The 19,187-nt window shown below is 43.3% G+C and overlaps 1 protein-coding gene across 1 annotated transcript in view; it reads right to left on the minus strand.

Moving 5' to 3' along the window:
• LOC147030169 (integrin beta-5-like) overlaps window positions 1-19,187 on the minus strand; it is a 75,859-nt gene that overhangs the window by 42,805 nt on the left and 13,867 nt on the right. The window contains exons 2-8 of the mRNA XM_085873953.1: window positions 14,632-14,720; window positions 13,089-13,296; window positions 11,260-11,509; window positions 6,281-6,449; window positions 5,343-5,504; window positions 3,666-3,761; window positions 3,470-3,559 (exon numbers count right to left, since the gene is read on the minus strand). Coding sequence (XP_085730079.1) covers window positions 3,470-3,559; window positions 3,666-3,761; window positions 5,343-5,504; window positions 6,281-6,449; window positions 11,260-11,509; window positions 13,089-13,296; window positions 14,632-14,720 — 1,064 coding nt within the window. The remainder of the gene's footprint in view (window positions 1-3,469; window positions 3,560-3,665; window positions 3,762-5,342; window positions 5,505-6,280; window positions 6,450-11,259; window positions 11,510-13,088; window positions 13,297-14,631; window positions 14,721-19,187) is intronic.

Consider the following 19,187-nt stretch of genomic DNA (forward strand, 5'->3'; position numbering starts at 1 on the left):
TATGTAAAGGGTAAAATATGGTGTGGGACGTGTTTCTTGTTAGGTGAATGAGGCATGATGAGAGTTATCAGCTGTCACGAAAAAAAAATGGAATGCAGGCAAGGGTCAAAGGGGGGGGTCACCGTAGGATCCCTTCTGGGATTAAGAGACAGCATCCCTCAGTGGGTGTCAGGGGATGAAATCCACTGCAGCTTTGACGTTTTAAGTATTTATATATGTAAATATGCCCAAGATGTCTTCTAGAGCATGGTACGGTCATATTGTGTACGTATAGGCCAGCTGCGTAATGGCAATCAGCATTACGACTGAAATAAGCAAGCAAAATACTGAGAATACGGGACAAATCATGTCCCTGGAAGGTATGAAAAGGGATGCAGTACATTGTGGTATAAAGCCGTTCGATCCTGTAAATTACGGGACAGCTGGTCCTGAGGTCAGATACTTAAAAGCTGCAGATGTCACATCTACACAACATCTCAAAGTGGCAGACCTACATAGAACAAACAAGTTTACCATGTAAGTTTCTATATTTTTATGCAAGTTTGAGGTTCATTCAAGAATGTGAGGATGGAGGGTAAAAAGGTAACAAACCGACAGTGGAGCAGTGAGTGGAGCATGAGTTGGACACAATAAGCAAGTGAATGAACAAACAAGACAAGAGAAGAGCGAGGACGGAGGAAACGCAGGAACCTGCAAGTATGAGGGTTTCATTAGGTTACGTATAGTGAATGGAGTAGAAAGATTTACAGGTATGGATGTTGGATGACATGAAAGGGCAGTGCACTGCCTGCTTGAAGCCCGGGACGAATAAATGAGATTGAAAAACTTTCACGAAAGTGGTTCCACAAGCAGAACAAAAAGGAACAAAATATTTGAAATGTGAAATTAGCCTGTATTTTGGAAGTTGAACCAGAAGGGGGTTACTGGAAGAAAGTGTGCATCTTATTGTTGCTGAGGAGGGCCAGAGAGCGACAAAAGCAGAGGGAGCGAGACTGGAGGAAAAATGTTAAAAACAGAGCAGCCACAACTTGTCTGCGATATGACAGCAACGGGCTTTGTGCTTTGGCCTCATTGTGGGAGATGCTCAGATGCCAATAATGTTGAGAGCTTTATAATCCACAGATTTCACGAGACAAATGTGACTCTGGTATATGAGAGAGAGAGAGAGAGAGAGAGAGAGAGAGAGAGAGAGAGAGAGAGAGAGAGAGAGAGAGAGAGAGAGAGAGAGAGAGAGAGAGAGAGAGAGAGAGAGAGAGAGAGAGAGAGAGAGAGAGAGAGAGAGAGAGAGAGAGAGAGAGAGAGAGAGAGAGAGAGAGAGAGAGAGAGAGAGAGAGAGAGAGAGAGAGAGAGAGAGAGAGAGAGAGAGAGAGAGAGAGAGAGAGAGAGAGAGAGAGAGAGAGAGAGAGAGAGAGAGAGAGAGAGAGAGAGAGAGAGAGAGAGAGAGAGAGAGAGAGAGAGAGAGAGAGAGAGAGAGAGAGAGAGAGAGAGAGAGAGAGAGAGAGAGAGAGAGAGAGAGAGAGAGAGAGAGAGAGAGAGAGAGAGAGAGAGAGAGAGAGAGAGAGAGAGAGAGAGAGAGAGAGAGAGAGAGAGAGAGAGAGAGAGAGAGAGAGAGAGAGAGAGAGAGAGAGAGAGAGAGAGAGAGAGAGAGAGAGAGAGAGAGAGAGAGAGAGAGAGAGAGAGAGAGAGAGAGAGAGAGAGAGAGAGAGAGAGAGAGAGAGAGAGAGAGAGAGAGAGAGAGAGAGAGAGAGAGAGAGAGAGAGAGAGAGAGAGAGAGAGAGAGAGAGAGAGAGAGAGAGAGAGAGAGAGAGAGAGAGAGAGAGAGAGAGAGAGAGAGAGAGAGAGAGAGAGAGAGAGAGAGAGAGAGAGAGAGAGAGAGAGAGAGAGAGAGAGAGAGAGAGAGAGAGAGAGAGAGAGAGAGAGAGAGAGAGAGAGAGAGAGAGAGAGAGAGAGAGAGAGAGAGAGAGAGAGAGAGAGAGAGAGAGAGAGAGAGAGAGAGAGAGAGAGAGAGAGAGAGAGAGAGAGAGAGAGAGAGAGAGAGAGAGAGAGAGAGAGAGAGAGAGAGAGAGAGAGAGAGAGAGAGAGAGAGAGAGAGAGAGAGAGAGAGAGAGAGAGAGAGAGAGAGAGAGAGAGAGAGAGAGAGAGAGAGAGAGAGAGAGAGAGAGAGAGAGAGAGAGAGAGAGAGAGAGAGAGAGAGAGAGAGAGAGAGAGAGAGAGAGAGAGAGAGAGAGAGAGAGAGAGAGAGAGAGAGAGAGAGAGAGAGAGAGAGAGAGAGAGAGAGAGAGAGAGAGAGAGAGAGAGAGAGAGAGAGAAGCACTCTAGTGAATTATGAATAAGAGCTCTGTAAGCTGTGAGTAGTTCTGATTTTTCAAGAAATAACTTGGAACGATAGACAATTCTCAGTCTGTGTCTGGCTTTTGTGGCCAGCTTTGAAATTGGTCAGATCAGGAGAGACATGGCTGATGGTGAGGTCTAGGAGTTCAACAGACTGATCCTCTTCCATTGGCTGATGATGGAAAGAGGTGGTTTTTATATAGAGTGACAGGGTAAGATTGTGAGCTTTTTATTGATTGAAAGCCATGTTCCATTTTTCACACCAGAACTTAAACAATTCCATATCCACAGATTGGCACAGGTGCCCCCTTGCGACAAAAAAAAAAATGTGGAGTTATTCGAAAAAAGGATTAGGGAGTTGCTAGAGTAGGGCGAGGTCATTTAGGTCAATGAAGAACGAGACTGAGCTCAAAACAATGGCTTGGGAAACTCCAACCTCTACTGGTAGAAGAGAGGGTTCCATTGATAGCAAGGTGTTGACTGTGTGAGTGAAGGAAGTCAGAATGCCTGGTATTAAGTGGCCTTGTGTGACAGAGGCAGCGAGGTTGGCAAACAGAATAGGATGTCAGACCGTGTGGAATTCCCGAGATTTATCCAGGGAGATTGTCCTGACCTCTTCTTTGTGATGTGGAGCCTCCACCCATTGACAAGAGAGGAGCTACATCATTTTCAGAGTTGAGAGACCATGCCGGAATCCAACTTAATGATCAGATATGAGGCTGTTTGAAAAGATGAAAGATGACATCCATAGCAATGATGGATACCATGACTTTGCCTATTATCAGAAGTAAACTTCCTGGCTCGTTTTGAGAAGATTTGTATTTGGACACTTTTTGTGGATGGGAGTAATATTTTCTGACTTTCATGCAGACAGACAGGAGGTGGCAAGAGGAGAAAGACAGGTTGAATAGCACAGACTGAGAAGAAGCAACAACAGTGTGTAGGATTTGAGAATGTGGGCATCGATGCCATGTCGGCCGAAACCCCGAAGCAGGATCGAAGACATACAGATGGACAAACATACAGAGAATGGATGGATAGATGGAAGGACAGATTAAATATCCACGACAATACTTCTTTCCTCAAATGGGCTGAGGGGTTCAACAAAAATAAAACACAAAGAAAAACCATGACTTACATTGTAAGCTTCAACAATTAATTTGATTATGTTGCTGGAATCATCAGCCAGGATTCCCACCGTGGCACCAGGGATTAGATCTGAATAGACCTGCACATGCAAAGGCTTGGATTGAATGTATATCACAGCAGGATCAAAATGATGGCCATAAATGCTTTTCATCATAATTGTTATGGAAATGATTAAAGTGGCTTACCTTGTACATCTCAGCAACTTTATCCGTAATTGCAAATATAAGATTTATGTTATTTTCAGAAAACTTCTCTCCGAGTAATCCCAGGGATGGATAGTCCTGAGTGAAACAAAGTTCTGCTTATTATGTCGAAACAGAATAACTATATATTTTGACACTGTCGATGTTGTTAAGATTACTTGTTTAAAATAACTTATTCTTTAAAAATGGAGATGAGTCAAGATTTTTTTTTCCTTTCCCTTATAAAAGTCTCCTGTGATTTCTCATGTGGTCTGATAGAAACCTGATCAAAATCTCATGAGATCTTTTGTGAAATTCTACCTTTTATGCATCCGCCTCCCAGAAAAATGTTTGTTCTATTTCACTCTTCCTTCCAGGACTTCAAGCAAATGCATCATATACACCGCCACCTTGTGTCATCACCAGTCTTGACCAATGATCTTTATTACCCCCATTAACCATTCCTAACACATCCTCTTATTTGCGGATTTCAATGTATTGGGTCGCCGAAATAGGTGACCCTTATTGTCGGTAATTCTGTCTGCTTGTTTGGATGTTTGTTCGTTTGTCATCAGCATAATTGGTAGTAAACGTGGGTGGATTTTGACCAAACTCGGGTGGTAGGTACATCTTATGACCTAGTGCTTTGGAGATTGTGATGGTTGCTAGGGACGCTTTGGTTCCTTCGCAACAACCGAAAAACCTTCAAAATCGGTTCCGTTCACGCGAAATTAATTCCGAAAGCCATTATCCCACATCGGGTTATGAAATTTGGCACGAATGATCTACAGGTGATGCTCTATCAAATATATTCCGGTTTTTGTGATATATGGAATACTTTACCCGCAGCGCCCCCTACAATTAGGGTATGCGCGAAAATTGAAGGCCCCCGAGCGACCAGGTGAGTGCATCGATATGAATGAAACTTTGCAGGTTCATGGTACTCAATGAGTACTACAACTTTGCCTCAGGACATATTGACCGATATTGCTTAGGTCAGGGGTCAAAGGGCAAAAATCGATAATATGCGAGAGCTGGAGGTGCTTCGCGCCAAATGCTACTCCTCCTAGGGTTATGGTCGGATGGTCATGAAAATTCACACTAATCGTCTGGAATACATTGTGCACAATCGAACGAGCCGGATTTTCGATTTAGATCTTTGTTCACTCACAGCACCCCCTCAAACTCTGGGGATTTCCGATTTCAAACCGCATTTTCGGTACTTTTCATTCAAATGGATACCAAGTAGTTATCAGTAGATGGAACTGGATGAGATTTGATATGCATAATCTTAAGATGATTCCCTATCCGCTATATGACATCCATTTTGCTCTATATCTTATAGTTTCCATGCTCGGTGACCCATCGCCGCCTACCGGCTCGTATCTGTATCTGTATCTCTCTCTCTCTCTCTCTCTCTCTCTCTCTCTCTCTCTCTCTCTCTCACTGTCTCTCTCTCTCTCTCTCTCTCGCTCTCTCTCTCTCTCTCTCTCTCTCTCTCTTACTGTCTCTCTCTCTCTCTCTCTCTTTCTCGGTTTTGCCCAATTGTTGCTCTGCTACCCTCATTGTGAATTTAAACTTGCAATTCCATGAGCCTCTTATAGAATAAAGGGCCATTAAGCACTTTCTGGGAATCCATGTTGCACACACATTTAACATGATAATATTCTGAAGTCTTACGAGTTTGTCTGTCGCAGAGTACAGATTTTCTGAGTTCAGATGACATCGTCCATCATGTGGTTGGAGTAGACCAGCTATGCGGCCATCCAAGGGCAGATGAGAGCTGGCATCTGTAGCCATCAGCAGCAAGTGTGTTGCTTCTTTCCTCCATCCTAATTGTTCCTATCACCATAGACATTCACTTATTTTCCAATACTTGTATGCCTTTTAAAATTCCATTTCTTGTTTTTTATACAATCACCTCTGTTCACCACAAGGCCCTGAATTATATTGTTTAACATGGTACAAATGGTGGAGGTAATAGACCTTTTGCTTTGACAATCATAGTGTAATTGCAGGTGTGGAAAATATCCAGTATATATATATATATATATATATATATATATATATATATATATATATATATATATATATATATATATATATATATATATATATATATATATATCATATAGGCAATTTTGTCTGTACACATGCACATCCCCCTCTCTTATCCACCCCATCACCACACTTAAAATTGAATGATTAAATTAATTACAACAGCTTTCACAACGGATATATAAACTCTTTGTGAACATCTCTTCATGAGTTTTCCAACATCGATGATCAAACCTTTTGTTCTATATTCACATTCAAATTTGCACATTTCAAATGCAGATTTGACTGCATCATATGCAAAAAGCTTGCGAAGCATTATACTGTATGTGGTCGGTTATTCTGTAGAACTATAAAACACGAAGCACACAAACAGGAATCCAAGTACCCATGAAGTCAAAAAAAACTTGTTGACGTGACGTCACAACGTTGAAGTGTCATGATGTTCCCTCTGGTGCCACGGTGAGAATCCTGGCTGATGATTCCAGCAGAAGGAACATCATGACACTTGGATAATTGTGTCATGATGTCAAAAATACAACAAAATTGTCCTTCATACTTACAACACAAACAGCAGCCTGAAGCATGGCATCAAAACCACCCTCAGGAGAATCTCTGTTAGCAGATACCTTCTGCTTCATTAGCTCTTGCCTGAAATGCTCTGTATCAGCTGTTAAAGAAAGTATGTGGTTGTAGGCAAAAGTTGGTGGGCAGTTTCTGAACACTCTCCCTCTGCAAATAAAAGCAAACCTTATAAAGTTATTCTCATCTCAAAGGACAGATTAGATATTTTTGGTGAGAGTTTTTTTCATTAATCTATTTTTCCTGCTGATATATAGCTTAAAAAATGTTGCCTTTTTCACTTAGAATGTACAGTATTCATTTTTAGCTCACCTGGACTTTAGTCAGGTGAGCTTATGCAATTGAGCAGTGTCCATAGGTAAGTGAGTGAGTGAGTTAGTGAGTCAGTCCGTAAACACTTCAGTCATTATCGCTTTAACCAAACAGTCGATTTTGATGAAACTTGGCCAGGAGTTTCATATCTGATGCCTAACGAAGGTTTATTGACCGCATAAATATCTGCGCTCATCAAATGGGTCTACAGGGGAGTATTTGACTCCTCAAAATATGTATTTGCTCACTTCTCTGAAGCTACACACATGATTTCAATGAAACTTGACCACAACCTTCATCACCTGTGATATACGAAAGTTTGTTCACGGCCTTAAAAAAAAAAATCAGGCTCGAAGGGGGTCTGCGGGGGGTGGCGGTGGGGGGGGGTTGAGTGACTGTTGCTCCTGATCCAGGTGAGCTTCAGGACAGGTGGTCCTATTTTTATATATGTATACAATTGTGTTAGTAGCTGCTAAATGCCGAGGCCAGAAATTTCAACCATGGCTTCCAATGAATAAAACATAGGTGTATTTCAGAGTTGCCTACAGGTTTCTATGCCTGGTGTTGGCAAAATCGTAAGGGTGGTGGGCTTGGGATCTAAGGATCCTGAGTTCAAATCCCACTCGGCTGTTGAATTAATACCAGGTGGGGTTCACCCTGCCAGTAATCCTTCTGAGGTCGGCAAAATGAGTGCCAGCATGCTGGTATTCTGTGTCGGAGTGGCAACCTGTCCAGGATTGTGCCCAATAGCCAAGGAGACTGCTTAGGCAGCACCAATGCTCTGCACAGAGTATGGTCCCAATGGATGGATGGATGCAGGTTTCTGACTTCCTCCATAGTTAATGTTGCAGGTTTCTGACTCTCTGCAGGTTAATGATGCAGGATGCAGGTTTCTGACTTCCTCCACTTCCTTCCTCCATAGAAATCTATCAACAAAGTCAATTCTGATTGGACGTTCTCTACTCATGCGTCATCACTTACTTATTCCATGGACCCATGTTGTGTCGGCAAAAAGTTTGTCCACTCGCTTTGCTTATTTGTGCAAAGAAGAAGAGGAAAACGAACTCATCTCACGATCACAGATGGTGATGAAGAGGATTCTACGACATCCTTAGCGGCTCCGCTTCAGACTCTGCAACCTCCAATTGGAGAGCTGAACACTGAAGAGGCTCCTCCCACCTAGACCATTGGGAGGTGATGACGCATCAGTAGAGAATGTCCAATCAGAATTGATTTTGTTGATAGGTGTCGATTCGACTGTTCTTGATTACTCACTGACTGTGCGAATCTTACCTGAAGAGAGCACAACGAAAAGCTTTGTGGTTTTCTTTTTATGATAATAATGTCCTTCAAAATGTCTCTGTTTATGTCTACATTAAAGTTTTGTCGTACCAAGCATCTTTTTAAAAGTGAAATATTTAATTTTTATTTATATTTATCTGTGCCGAAGTGACGGGTTGTATAATGGAAGAACAAAAATGGGAAACATCATTGTAAATAAAATTTCACATTTTCAGCGAGGCAACTGCCACCTGTTATATTGCAGAACAACACGTGGCCAATGCAGGTGAGTAGCCTTGGACTTTGTTCAAGTCGATCTATATACAGTATTCAGTGACAATGCGAATATTGAAGAGCGCTGGCTTAAGTACTCCAATGAAACGATTGATAAGAAACGGCTCCCTTGGCATGCAATTGGCAATCACCGAACCGTCATATTAAACATACACCTCCCGGAAATGCCCGTAATGTCAAATATGTCCGAATTGGACAAATGAACACTTTTCTAGGAGTCAAACTCCTTGGAAGTTCCATTCTGGAGCTTAAATTTTGTAATTCTCCTGAGTTTGAGAGATACTTGTGGTGATCGCATGTGCCAAAATGAACTCGAGCAATGAACACTGATGTCTCCATGCATTTATGAGGATTGCAACGTACCCAGCAATTCATAGCTATCATGTACAGGCATTCGAAAATACAAGTGAGGAAAGTGAAAAAAAAAATTTTATCGTTAAGAAATCGTTGCGGCCTGTTCCAAGTCAAGGCAATGTTGAGCAGACCAAAAAACATGGCGGCTTCAGACCCCAGCGAGGTTACCTTGGATACGCTTTAAGACCCCAGTGAGCGAGGTGGCCGAGGATAGCCTGATTAAGGACATGATTAAATAAGGCCATTAATTATCTTCAAAAGAGGTGCTTAAATTAACCCAAACAGCCAACTTTCACTCCTGCACTTCCATGGAGTTTTCTTGGTATGCATGCAAAGATTCAGGCTGTTCGGTTTTATGGTTTTGGAGTTATGGAGGACACACACACACACACACACACACACACACACACACACACACACACACACACACACACACACACACACACACACACACACACACACACACATTGACATTTATTAGCATAGAAGATTTATGTTCTGCATGCAGAATGGAAATAGATAGACAAAGAGGTCCAGAGTCTCTACAGGAACATACTGAGTGTAGCGCGTGGTCACAAAATCCCGTACAACCTTAAACGCAGAAATTAGGGCATTTGGCTCATCATTGCCGTATTGCACTCTCAATGTAAATTTTTTACTAAATCTGTAAACAGGAACCATCCTGATGTTTGACAAAAGTTGAAATAACCTGATTTTGAAAGGTGACCCCACTTGTTTTGTATAATTTTGATTACTCTTTGGTCTTCAATCCTTTTGTTAATTAGCAACATAAAAATCGGCAAAGCATTTGTTTTCGACGACGGCTTTTTTAATGGCAATAAAACAGCTGTTTATATTTCAGAAGAGAGAGTTATGGAGTAACCTGAGAAAGGTGTTTGAGTTAATAAAGAGGACAGAGTATTTGCCATCATATTGTGGTTGTGCTAAATGACAGAACAAGGGGACGGCTTGATGATCAAGATAAACAGTGCGAGAACATTTTTTTTATTATTATTTTTTTAATTTAAAAAAAAATTAGCGATTGATTGCTACTTGGAAAATTTTTCAGGAAGAATAGTACATACATAATGATAGCAAATCACTTTTCGAGTTGATTGGATGATAAGAGCCCAGGGAACGAGGGAATAAAAGGAAATAAATGGCTTGCAGGTAAGCAAGTAGTAGGATTTGTGTTTCACGGTATGACTGCTTTGTTGGTGTTGTGGATTTTTTTCACCCACCCCGTTGTGATCGTTGAAGGATTCTTCCTGGCCGATTGTGAAATCCTATCTGACTTCAGGCAGAGTTTAACGTTTGACCAATTTGGTTATAAGATCCTGCATAAAACCCATTGACACTGATAACCGATGTCCACACAAGTCCTTCCTTTGTGAAACAATTTATTTTCTAATTATCCACCATACACTTCTCACCCTAGTACCGGGCGTAGTGGCGTGCGCCTGTAATCCGGCTACTCGGAGGCTTGGGTTGGAGGATCGCTTGAGGACGGTGGCTCTGCACTGGGCAGGGTGTAGAGCAGCCCGGAATCATGGCGAAACCCAAATCCTGATTCCTGTGTCGTAAGAGGTGACCAGGGTTGCGTCAGGAAGGGCATCCGGCGTAAAACCTATGCCAAATCAGTATGCGGATCATAACGGATGATCCGCTGTAGCGACCCCTAACGGGAGCAGCCGAAAGATGAACAACAACACAACACTTCTCACCCTAGTATAATGAACTTAAGAATCCCCATTTGTTGCAATATTATTTGGTTCTATTTCATTTATTCTTACTTTTAGTTAACAGTTAAACCAGCCCGATTCAATTCACTTCCACATTACATCAGAGAGTTTTATTCTAACTTGGTACTTGGTCAGTCCCAAGGAGTACAAGCCACTGAGATTCTATACTTCCTCACATGGTTGCACTAAAACAATTTTACATTTCAAAGCATTTTATACTTTCATTGGGAGAGTGGTGGGGGCTATGAACCCAGACTGCAGACGTGTCCTTTAGGCGAGAAGTCACTACGTACATTTCGAGGCAAAGGTTCGCTGTTATCAGCCCAGGTCACACCGCTCCAGACCAAGACATTTATCAACATTTAGGGCAAAAGTCTCTTGGCCAGAAAGGACAGCCAATTCAACTTATAGCATAAAACTTACATTTCTAAAACTACATTTGTTACAATTTAGAATACATTAATATAAATTTTTCCCCCACACTGGCATACCTTACCCAACATGTACCTTAAATACAGTACTATTACTTCCCCTCTCTCCTCTTTCCTCCTTCCTGCAACTGCTTCCACATAAATTAATAGCATCTCTCACTAAATATGTGGTTGCACTTAATTGTGGCAGAGTTGGGGGAGAGAGGGGAACTCACTATTGTGAACATGTGCTGTTGGGTTGTAATGTTGGGGTTGAGGATGTAGCACAGGCTGAATGGACAGATTCATACATCTGAGATTTTAGTTCAACCCCAGAAGTGAAGGCTGACATCAATTTGATCTTCTAAGCGTCACCATCAGCCAGGACCTTTTCTGGGTCAACTTCACAGTAAAGCTGGCCTTCTATCTTATCACATGTTTTATTCACGATTTGGAGTGACACTGCTGCCCCACAAAATACTTTGTACACAACATAATCAAATCTGTTTCGAATATACCAATGGAGAGTCAATTATGATACAAAAGCAATTGGGTGCTGGGACTCACTCTGCACAGGGGTTTTGCTGGTAGCGCTCAGCCACATTGATGAACGGAGATACCAATTTATCGACGAAAGAACCAAATCCAAGACGGAAGTTGCTGGTCAGTTTCGCCATCTGATCTGCTAGGACTGGACCCAGATCCCGTATAGTGTGCAAATCATTATGCATGGATAAAGACAAGTCCATAAGGTAGTACAAGTCCACAGGATAGTCCTCTGCCTGAAGAACAGATATGGGGAATCGCACCTTTTGCCCTGAAAAAGATCCACCGTGCGAATCACTCAAGTTCAAGATGGTTTAACATCAACCAGTGATCTCTTCACTAACAGATATCAATTTTATCAATGTGTAATCTGCTTTTGTATATTTTACTGGACATAAAACAATACTCCTGAGAAACATGTAATATGGATGGAAAACTTGATGTAGGGTGTGAGTGAGTCAGAGGTGCTTGCATCAGAGGCATGTCAGAGATTGGGAATGATGTGGGTTAGGAATAAACTTATACCTCACAAAAAGGAGGGTCAAGGTTCAATAGTTAAAAGTCAAAGGGACCAGGACTGGGAAAAGATATGAGGAGATTAAAAAGGAGAGCAAAAAGAGATGGATGATAAACAAACAAGTAAAAATATTTAAATAAACAAACCAAAATGACCAATAAAAAGGGGAGAAAACGAAGATTAGAGAGAAGCGGAGAAGTATGAGGGCTGTGATGGATAAAAAGAAAGAAAAAAATTGATTTAAAAAAAAAGGAAATATAGAGAGCAGGAAAAATCTGAAGTTGTAAGATTGGGGTTATAAGATTGTAAGTTGTCAGTGGGGTTCATGAGATCCAAGTGCTTGTTCTGATGAAAAGGAAGTTGATTCAGGGACTGGTTTTTTTCTCTCTTTTTTTTGTCGTTTCAGTTTATTTAGTTATCGTCATTTTCTGGCCCCTTTCTTGGTTCTTGTTCGTTTCTTTATCATTTCCCTCTTTCTCAATTCCAGTCTGGTTGACTTTTAACCACTGAACCTTGACCCTCATTTTTTTGAGGAGTCCAAACATGTGTCATTCCCAACACCAAGTGCATTCCGATCCCTGGCATGCCTCTGACACATGTACCTCTGAGGCTCTGACTCACTCCCTGACTCCCACCTTCCATCAATTTTTCTTCCTATCTCGTCTCTTTAATTTGCTCCAAGAAAGGGTTAATGCCCAAAAACTCAACTTCTCCTTGCTTCCCATGGTGGAAGCATACTTCGGTCAATGTTCTGTTCATTCCATCCATTGCACTACCTGTCCAATGACGCAGACAGATGATAGCCTTCACGAAAGCTAGAGTCGGTTTTCCATTCTCCAGATGAAATGAACACATTATCCAGTTCTGAGTTCAAATGTATGTGCTAACAATTCTGAACAACAGTGAGTGAGGTCCTTCCACTGACTGTGGTGTAGTACTGACATTCATTGTCAGCTGACAATGGGAAAGGTGAGTAATACGTATTTGTTATCAATGATGAATTCATTCAGTTGGTTGCATTACCATTCAGTTAGTTTACATCATGCCACTGAAGAAGTGGTCCTGTATATTATAGCAGGCACAGTGTATACACAGTCTCAGAATGGTTGACACAACATCAAATATTAATTGGGGGGGAAGGTGGGGAGAGGGTGGGTGTGACATTAATTAATTAATGCTATTGTAAGAGTAGACCGTAAATGGTAAAAAGACCATCTACTCTCAATCCCTCCACCTCCAAGCCTTTACAAGCAAGATTCTCACCTGATCTTCCACCGCACCATTCTTTATTTATTTATTTTTTTAATCTGACATGTTGATAATAGAAAGGCACCTGGACGTAGAGTTAATGCAATGTTTTGTGGAGACAGCTGCGTGAGATTGCCCATTCCATGTTCACGTAGTGACTCCCCATGTTGCCAGTGATTGTGTGGTACTGCCTGCAGCAAGGACACTTCACTTTGTGGAGCTTCCATATCATTAGGAGGACACCCTTGCTGTAGCAGCTGCTGTGGTAGGTTGCAGCGATGTTTGGAAAATTTCTGCGTGCACACGAATAAAAACAGATCCCTTATATTCCTCCTGTTACAAAAAGTAAAGTAAATTCAATTCCCTCCAAAGGTACTGTTGGTTCTTTTCATCCTCCATCTTTTCTTCACTGGCTTGGTCTTGCCACCTGCACCACTGTCATTGCTTCTGCATGGGATGTTAGAGATTTACAAAGAATATTGTGTTTGCCATGGAAGTCCAACATCTAGAATTAAAATATAAATTTTTGTTTTAATGAAATGTATGATGTGAATGACACAACTGGAGGAATTCATATCTGACTATAAATTCTTTCTCACTATCAACATGTAAACAGTGTAACATCTCCACCCTGACTCGTTTATACCTCGGTATAGTTTAGGCTACAACCCAGATTATACCCTGGGGTGAGTGTGCATTTACTCACCCGAGCGATAATCCACATATTTACTGGGGTTGTGGGGAGGGGGGGATGAGGAGTGGATATACTATTTGCTAGCCTGGCCCAAGATATAAAATGGCCTGACCAACAATATACCAGGGATATAATGTAGGCTGGCCCAGACTACACCCCGACTGTAAACTAGTCGTCGAGAGGGGGTTTTGGCTGTGACCATTTTTTATAAGACACTACTTCATGATCTCAAAGGGCTTACTTTATTAAAACCTTAAATGAACACCGACTCATGGGGCACATACTATGAAGGTCCACAAAACTAAATGTTTTTTTTTTCCAATTTTCGAGAACGCTTTCTTTGGATGAGGTTTATAGATTGTATACATTGAAAGCCAAAATGTAAAATCCAAAACTAGTGAGCCATTGTGGGCCGATACCCAAGACAAATTACCTGTTTATGATTGGTTGAATATTTGTGATATTGCTGGGTATGTGGCAGAAGTGGGGTGGGCCATATTATAGCTGTGCCTCAATAGTGAAGTGTTGAAATATACTCATTAATTAATTGGTATAAAATATACCGAGACTTATTGATAAGACCAATATTTCTTCGGAACAGAGAAAATACTCCTCAATATACATACAAAAATATACACGAGTTGTGGAGCAAGACTGTCGAGCAAGGTAAAGTATGGATTAAAATATAGGGTTGACTGTATTAAGAAAAAGTTAAAATGATTATAAAAATGCAGTGTTTTTACTATTTTGTGTTTGTGATTATTTTTGTGTTTGGCAACAGACTTGCTTGAAGTTTACCTTCTGGGTGGAAACAGAAATAGCCAGAACGTGACAGATTAAGAATTTGATTTAATTATCTTTTATTTCAAGTATAATAACAATGAAATCAAATTAATTTAGTCCCAATCTTAAAGCTGTATATTTATGAACAGACCTTATGTGCACACCATGCACAGCTGGGATGCAGAAGAACACACTCTTGGCAGGAGGAAACTAGGCCCGCAATGCACGGGTTGGTGGACCCTGGAGAATCAGCACATAACACTCATTTGTCATACAACCAGAGATGAGAAATTGTAAAATTCAAACAGTCCAAGAATGAAGCTCTTCAATTTAAATAATAATTGGGCATTTTGTGTTAAAGGCATAATAGTTAACACACTAACAGTTTGCACCATTATCATCAATATAACACGTGGAGTGAACACCAAAAACACACTGGTAGAAGGGTAGAATTTATGGGGGTCATTTGACCCCAGAATAAATTTGTGACTAAATAGCGATCTCAGGGAGTTTTGTTGTTGATTGACCATACAAATTCTTCAATAGAATCAGGAAATTTACAATTTAAGTTGACTGAGATATCTTTAATGATGGAACACAAGAAGATACAACGAATAATGTATATGGGTATGATATCTCCCACTATCATCTTCTCCCCACCCAACCCCTTCTCTACCTCTCCCCAAAAACCGCTTCGCAACTGAACTATTTTTCCATTGCATGGAATATATATATATATATATATATATATATATATATATATATATGTATATGTATACATATATATATATATATATATATATATATATATATATATATGCATATTGTGATGAATTTGCCGGTTCAGACAGCCACGCACGACCGCTTAAGGCCCAATCGCAGTCGCGCATCCGCCGAAACCCGGAATTCAGTCGTAGCTTCCGGACAACTCCGGAAACCTGCTACGGATGCCTTAACGCATCATAAACTGTCAATATTCTGTCCACACAGTACAGGGTTAATCGCCGAATCTCGATATACCTAATTATCCGCGCAGGCAGAAGTACCGAGAATTTATACCTCGACGGAACTTGTACGGAAACGACCGCTAAGCGCTCGCTCCGTGTGCAATGCTGAGCGGTTTTAATCGCCAAGTTCCGTCGGACCAATTACCACTTTAATTTGGCTTGAATAGCTGGCTAATTTCCCGAACGCGTTGTCCCGAAGTCAATGACGCAACGAGCAGATTGACATTCAAACAATGAGGACATTTATTTCAACCAGGCAAGCAATCAATGGGGGAAGGGGACAAGACACGAGCAAAGCCGACAGCCGATGTCTATCTATTATGTACAGGCATGCACTTAATTCAGTTCTACTTCACCAGACAAGGCGCCACAGAACACTTTCATACAAACCCCCCAGAAAAGAACAGGGCTTGTGAGCCTTTATTTTCACTCGGAGCCTGGATGACCAGAGGCTCACAAGAGGCCGGGCAGGTTACCTTGCCCCTTGTGACGGCTCAAAGGTCTTCTGATATCCCTGGCGTGACCCCTGCTGTCCCTGGCTTGGCCCTCGTGTCGCACGCGCGGGTCGCTTGAGCGGCCGGGCGGCTTGAGCAGCTTGGCGAGCGGCTTGCTCGGTTCTCCTTGGTCGTCCGGCCTTCACTGCAGACTGGGCGGTCGGGCCTGGCCGGCGACGCGCTTTGAGGAGTGAACGGGTCTTTGCTCTTTTAGAGTTGATGCCCTTTTATGACCCGTCCACTGCTTCAGCGCCACTCGACCGTCTCAAGGCTGTTCGCCCGGACCGCGACCTAGCTTTCCCGATGCTCGTCTCCTCCTCGGCCATTCACCGACGCTTCTCCGGCTCTTGTCTGGCGCTCCCTCCTTCTCCGCGACTGCCCGTCTCCCGCGAGCGATGAATCTCCGAATGAGCCTCTCCGGGCTGCCGCCCGTCTCCTGAATCAGCCTAATCAGCGAACTCGTTCGAGCTCCTCCCTTATATTGGCCCGAGGCGAGCCGCTCTTTGATCTTTCAACCCGAGGCCAGGCTCCGCCCACTTTTCACCTCCGACCTCTCACCCCTGGTAAGGCTCACGGGAAACCCAAAGTCTGACGTCACCTGGGGGTTTCGGGGAAGTCGCTCTGTGATCCAGTTATGCAAATTAGGTTCGCGCCGCGGCGCACAATGGCGGCTTGAGCAGTGGTGGCATTGGGGAACGTTGCTTGTCGATGGTGAGGAGTTTTTGTAGGATGTTTCGAAATTAAAACAGAGAAAGAATAACGGCTACCTCAAAGATTCGCAGCCCGGGGCATGAACAAATCCCTTTACATATCGGTGGGGATTCTAACCTGAAACACTTACTTATCAAAATAACTGATCTTCGGGGAATCTGAATGGTGTTTTGTGAATTTCCAAAACCGCAACAATATATATATATATATATATATATATATATATATATATATATATATATATATATATATATATATATATATATATATATTCATACATCTTCTTCTTCTTCTTTCGGCTGCTCACGTAAGAAGGTCGCCACAGCAGATGATCCGTATGATCCGCATAGTGATTTGGCACAGGTTTTACGCCGGATGCCCTTCCTGACGCAACCCTGGTCGCCTCTTACGACACAGGGATATGGTACACCTATTTTAACCGGGGCATACACCGGCCCAGTACACTGGTACTCACCTCGCCGACCTCGGAAGGATGACAGGCTGAGTCAACCTCCTGGTGTGTATTAATTCAAGCTGCCAACGGGGCTTGAACTCAGGACCTTTTGGATCCCAAGCCGCTACCCCAACCACTACACCAACACCAGGATATATATATATATATATATATATATATATATATATATATATATATATATATATATATATATATATATATATATATATATATATATATATATATATCTCTGTATACCCGTCGGTGAGATATCTCTGTAAGTACATGTGTAGTTAGCCCCAAACCCGTTGTTTAGAGGGAATAAATGTGATTCATTCGGGCTGCGACCCTTTGAGCCGTTTTTCTGTTCTATCTCTATTTTGAACAAACCACATCTCAACCGCCATCACACAACAACCAGCAACCACAACGCTGCTTCACAACAACAACAACAACAACAACAACAACAACAACGCCAACAGCCACGATCTTTACCTTCACAACTCGCTCCCGCAAACATCGCATCACCGCCATTCCAAACGGCACCATGGCCATAAACCACCACCATAAACCCTCCACCACCTTCACCTTCTGCGGCCATTCCCGCACCACTTGTGAGCACCGAGCGTCGGGCTGTCTTGGGCTCGTGCAAGATGCGTGCCGAGCCGTGAGTGCAAAATGCAGCCTTTCCGAGGAGAATTCGGATCAGGAATGCTACACGCCCACTTCTGATCCGTCCAATCAGCAAGCGCGGGGCAGTTTGGCCCCGCCTCCAGGCGCGTCGGTGTGGAATCGCGATATGCAAATTCTAGGATCAGGGGAGACTCACGCCCCTTTTCCTCCGTCCAATGGGCGAGTGTGGCTCCACCCATCGAGCTCGTTCTGATCCAGAAATTTGCATATGGGTTCTCCTGCCGGCCTATAAAGCGCCGAGCGCGTGGCGAATCGCGGAAGAGTCAGTTTTGGAGAGCAGAGTGTGGCGGCGGCAGAGTGTGGCGGCGGCAGAGTGTGGCGGCGGCAGAGTGTGGCGGCGGCAGAGTGTCCCGGCGGCAGAGTGTCGCGGTGGCAGAGTGTGGTGGCGGCAGAGTTGGTTTGGGTCGAGTCGGTCTCAGTAGAGTCGGTTTGAGAGAGTGGGTCGGAGAGTCGAGTTGAGCCCGCAGTCTGGAGGGGTCGTGGAGCCGGCAGTCTGTCGGGGTTCGGAGTCTGTCGGGGAGCTGCAGAGAGAGGAATCCTGGAGCTTGGAGCGCGGAGTGGAGTCGGGAGGCGAGGGCGTACAGGTGGTTTGCTACAGTCGGCTGAGGAGAAATAGGGGAAGAGACCGAGTAGCTCGGGCCCGAGGCAAGGAAGACGGCTGTCGGCGACGAGCTCGCGGTGGAATCGCTCGTTGCGGGACCCAAGCAAGCCTGCTATCCTCTTTCCCCAGAGCATCAACAATTCCCCGCCCCCTTTTTCGCCCCGCGCTGAGATAGTGCAAAAAGGGGGGCCCCGTTCCCACCCCACTCCAAGCAGTGCCAACGAAACCCGCGAAGGAGCACGAAGTCGGGGCACCGCTGCGATGCCACATTTGCGGCTCATCACAAAGACACGGGTAGGATCCACCCAGTCTTGCGGACCTGACCGCTCTTTCAGGTCCCGCGCAAATATTGGCCCACAGGCCCCGTCTGCCCCCTTGTCTTTGAGGGTGGCCTTTTCTTCAACTTTTGAGTAAATGTGTTGTTGGCACCGTCTGTAAAGTAAAACTGTTTAAGTGTTGCCGTGTGTTCGCGTAGTCGGTTGTAGATCTGCATTGTTGTGTTTCTTTTGTTGCAATTGCTTTAGGTGCATTCTGTTTAATTGTATATGTGTGCTCTCCGTGTGCCGCGGAATAAATGTGCATTATGTAGAACTGTTTTCCCGTTTCGCTTCGTCTTTTCTTTAATTGAATCTCCATCTTGCTTCACGTAAAGGGTTGGTAGTGGGCTTAATCCGCCCGAAAATTAATCGGAACCGTCGAGGCCGACGATAACACCGCTCGGTTATCCCGATAGTACGGAACGGGTCG

The sequence above is a fragment of the Eptatretus burgeri genome, chromosome 3 (assembly GCF_056783735.1).
Source record: "Eptatretus burgeri isolate ZD-2024b chromosome 3, Ebu_testis_v1, whole genome shotgun sequence".
Lineage (NCBI taxonomy): Eukaryota > Metazoa > Chordata > Myxini > Myxiniformes > Myxinidae > Eptatretus > Eptatretus burgeri.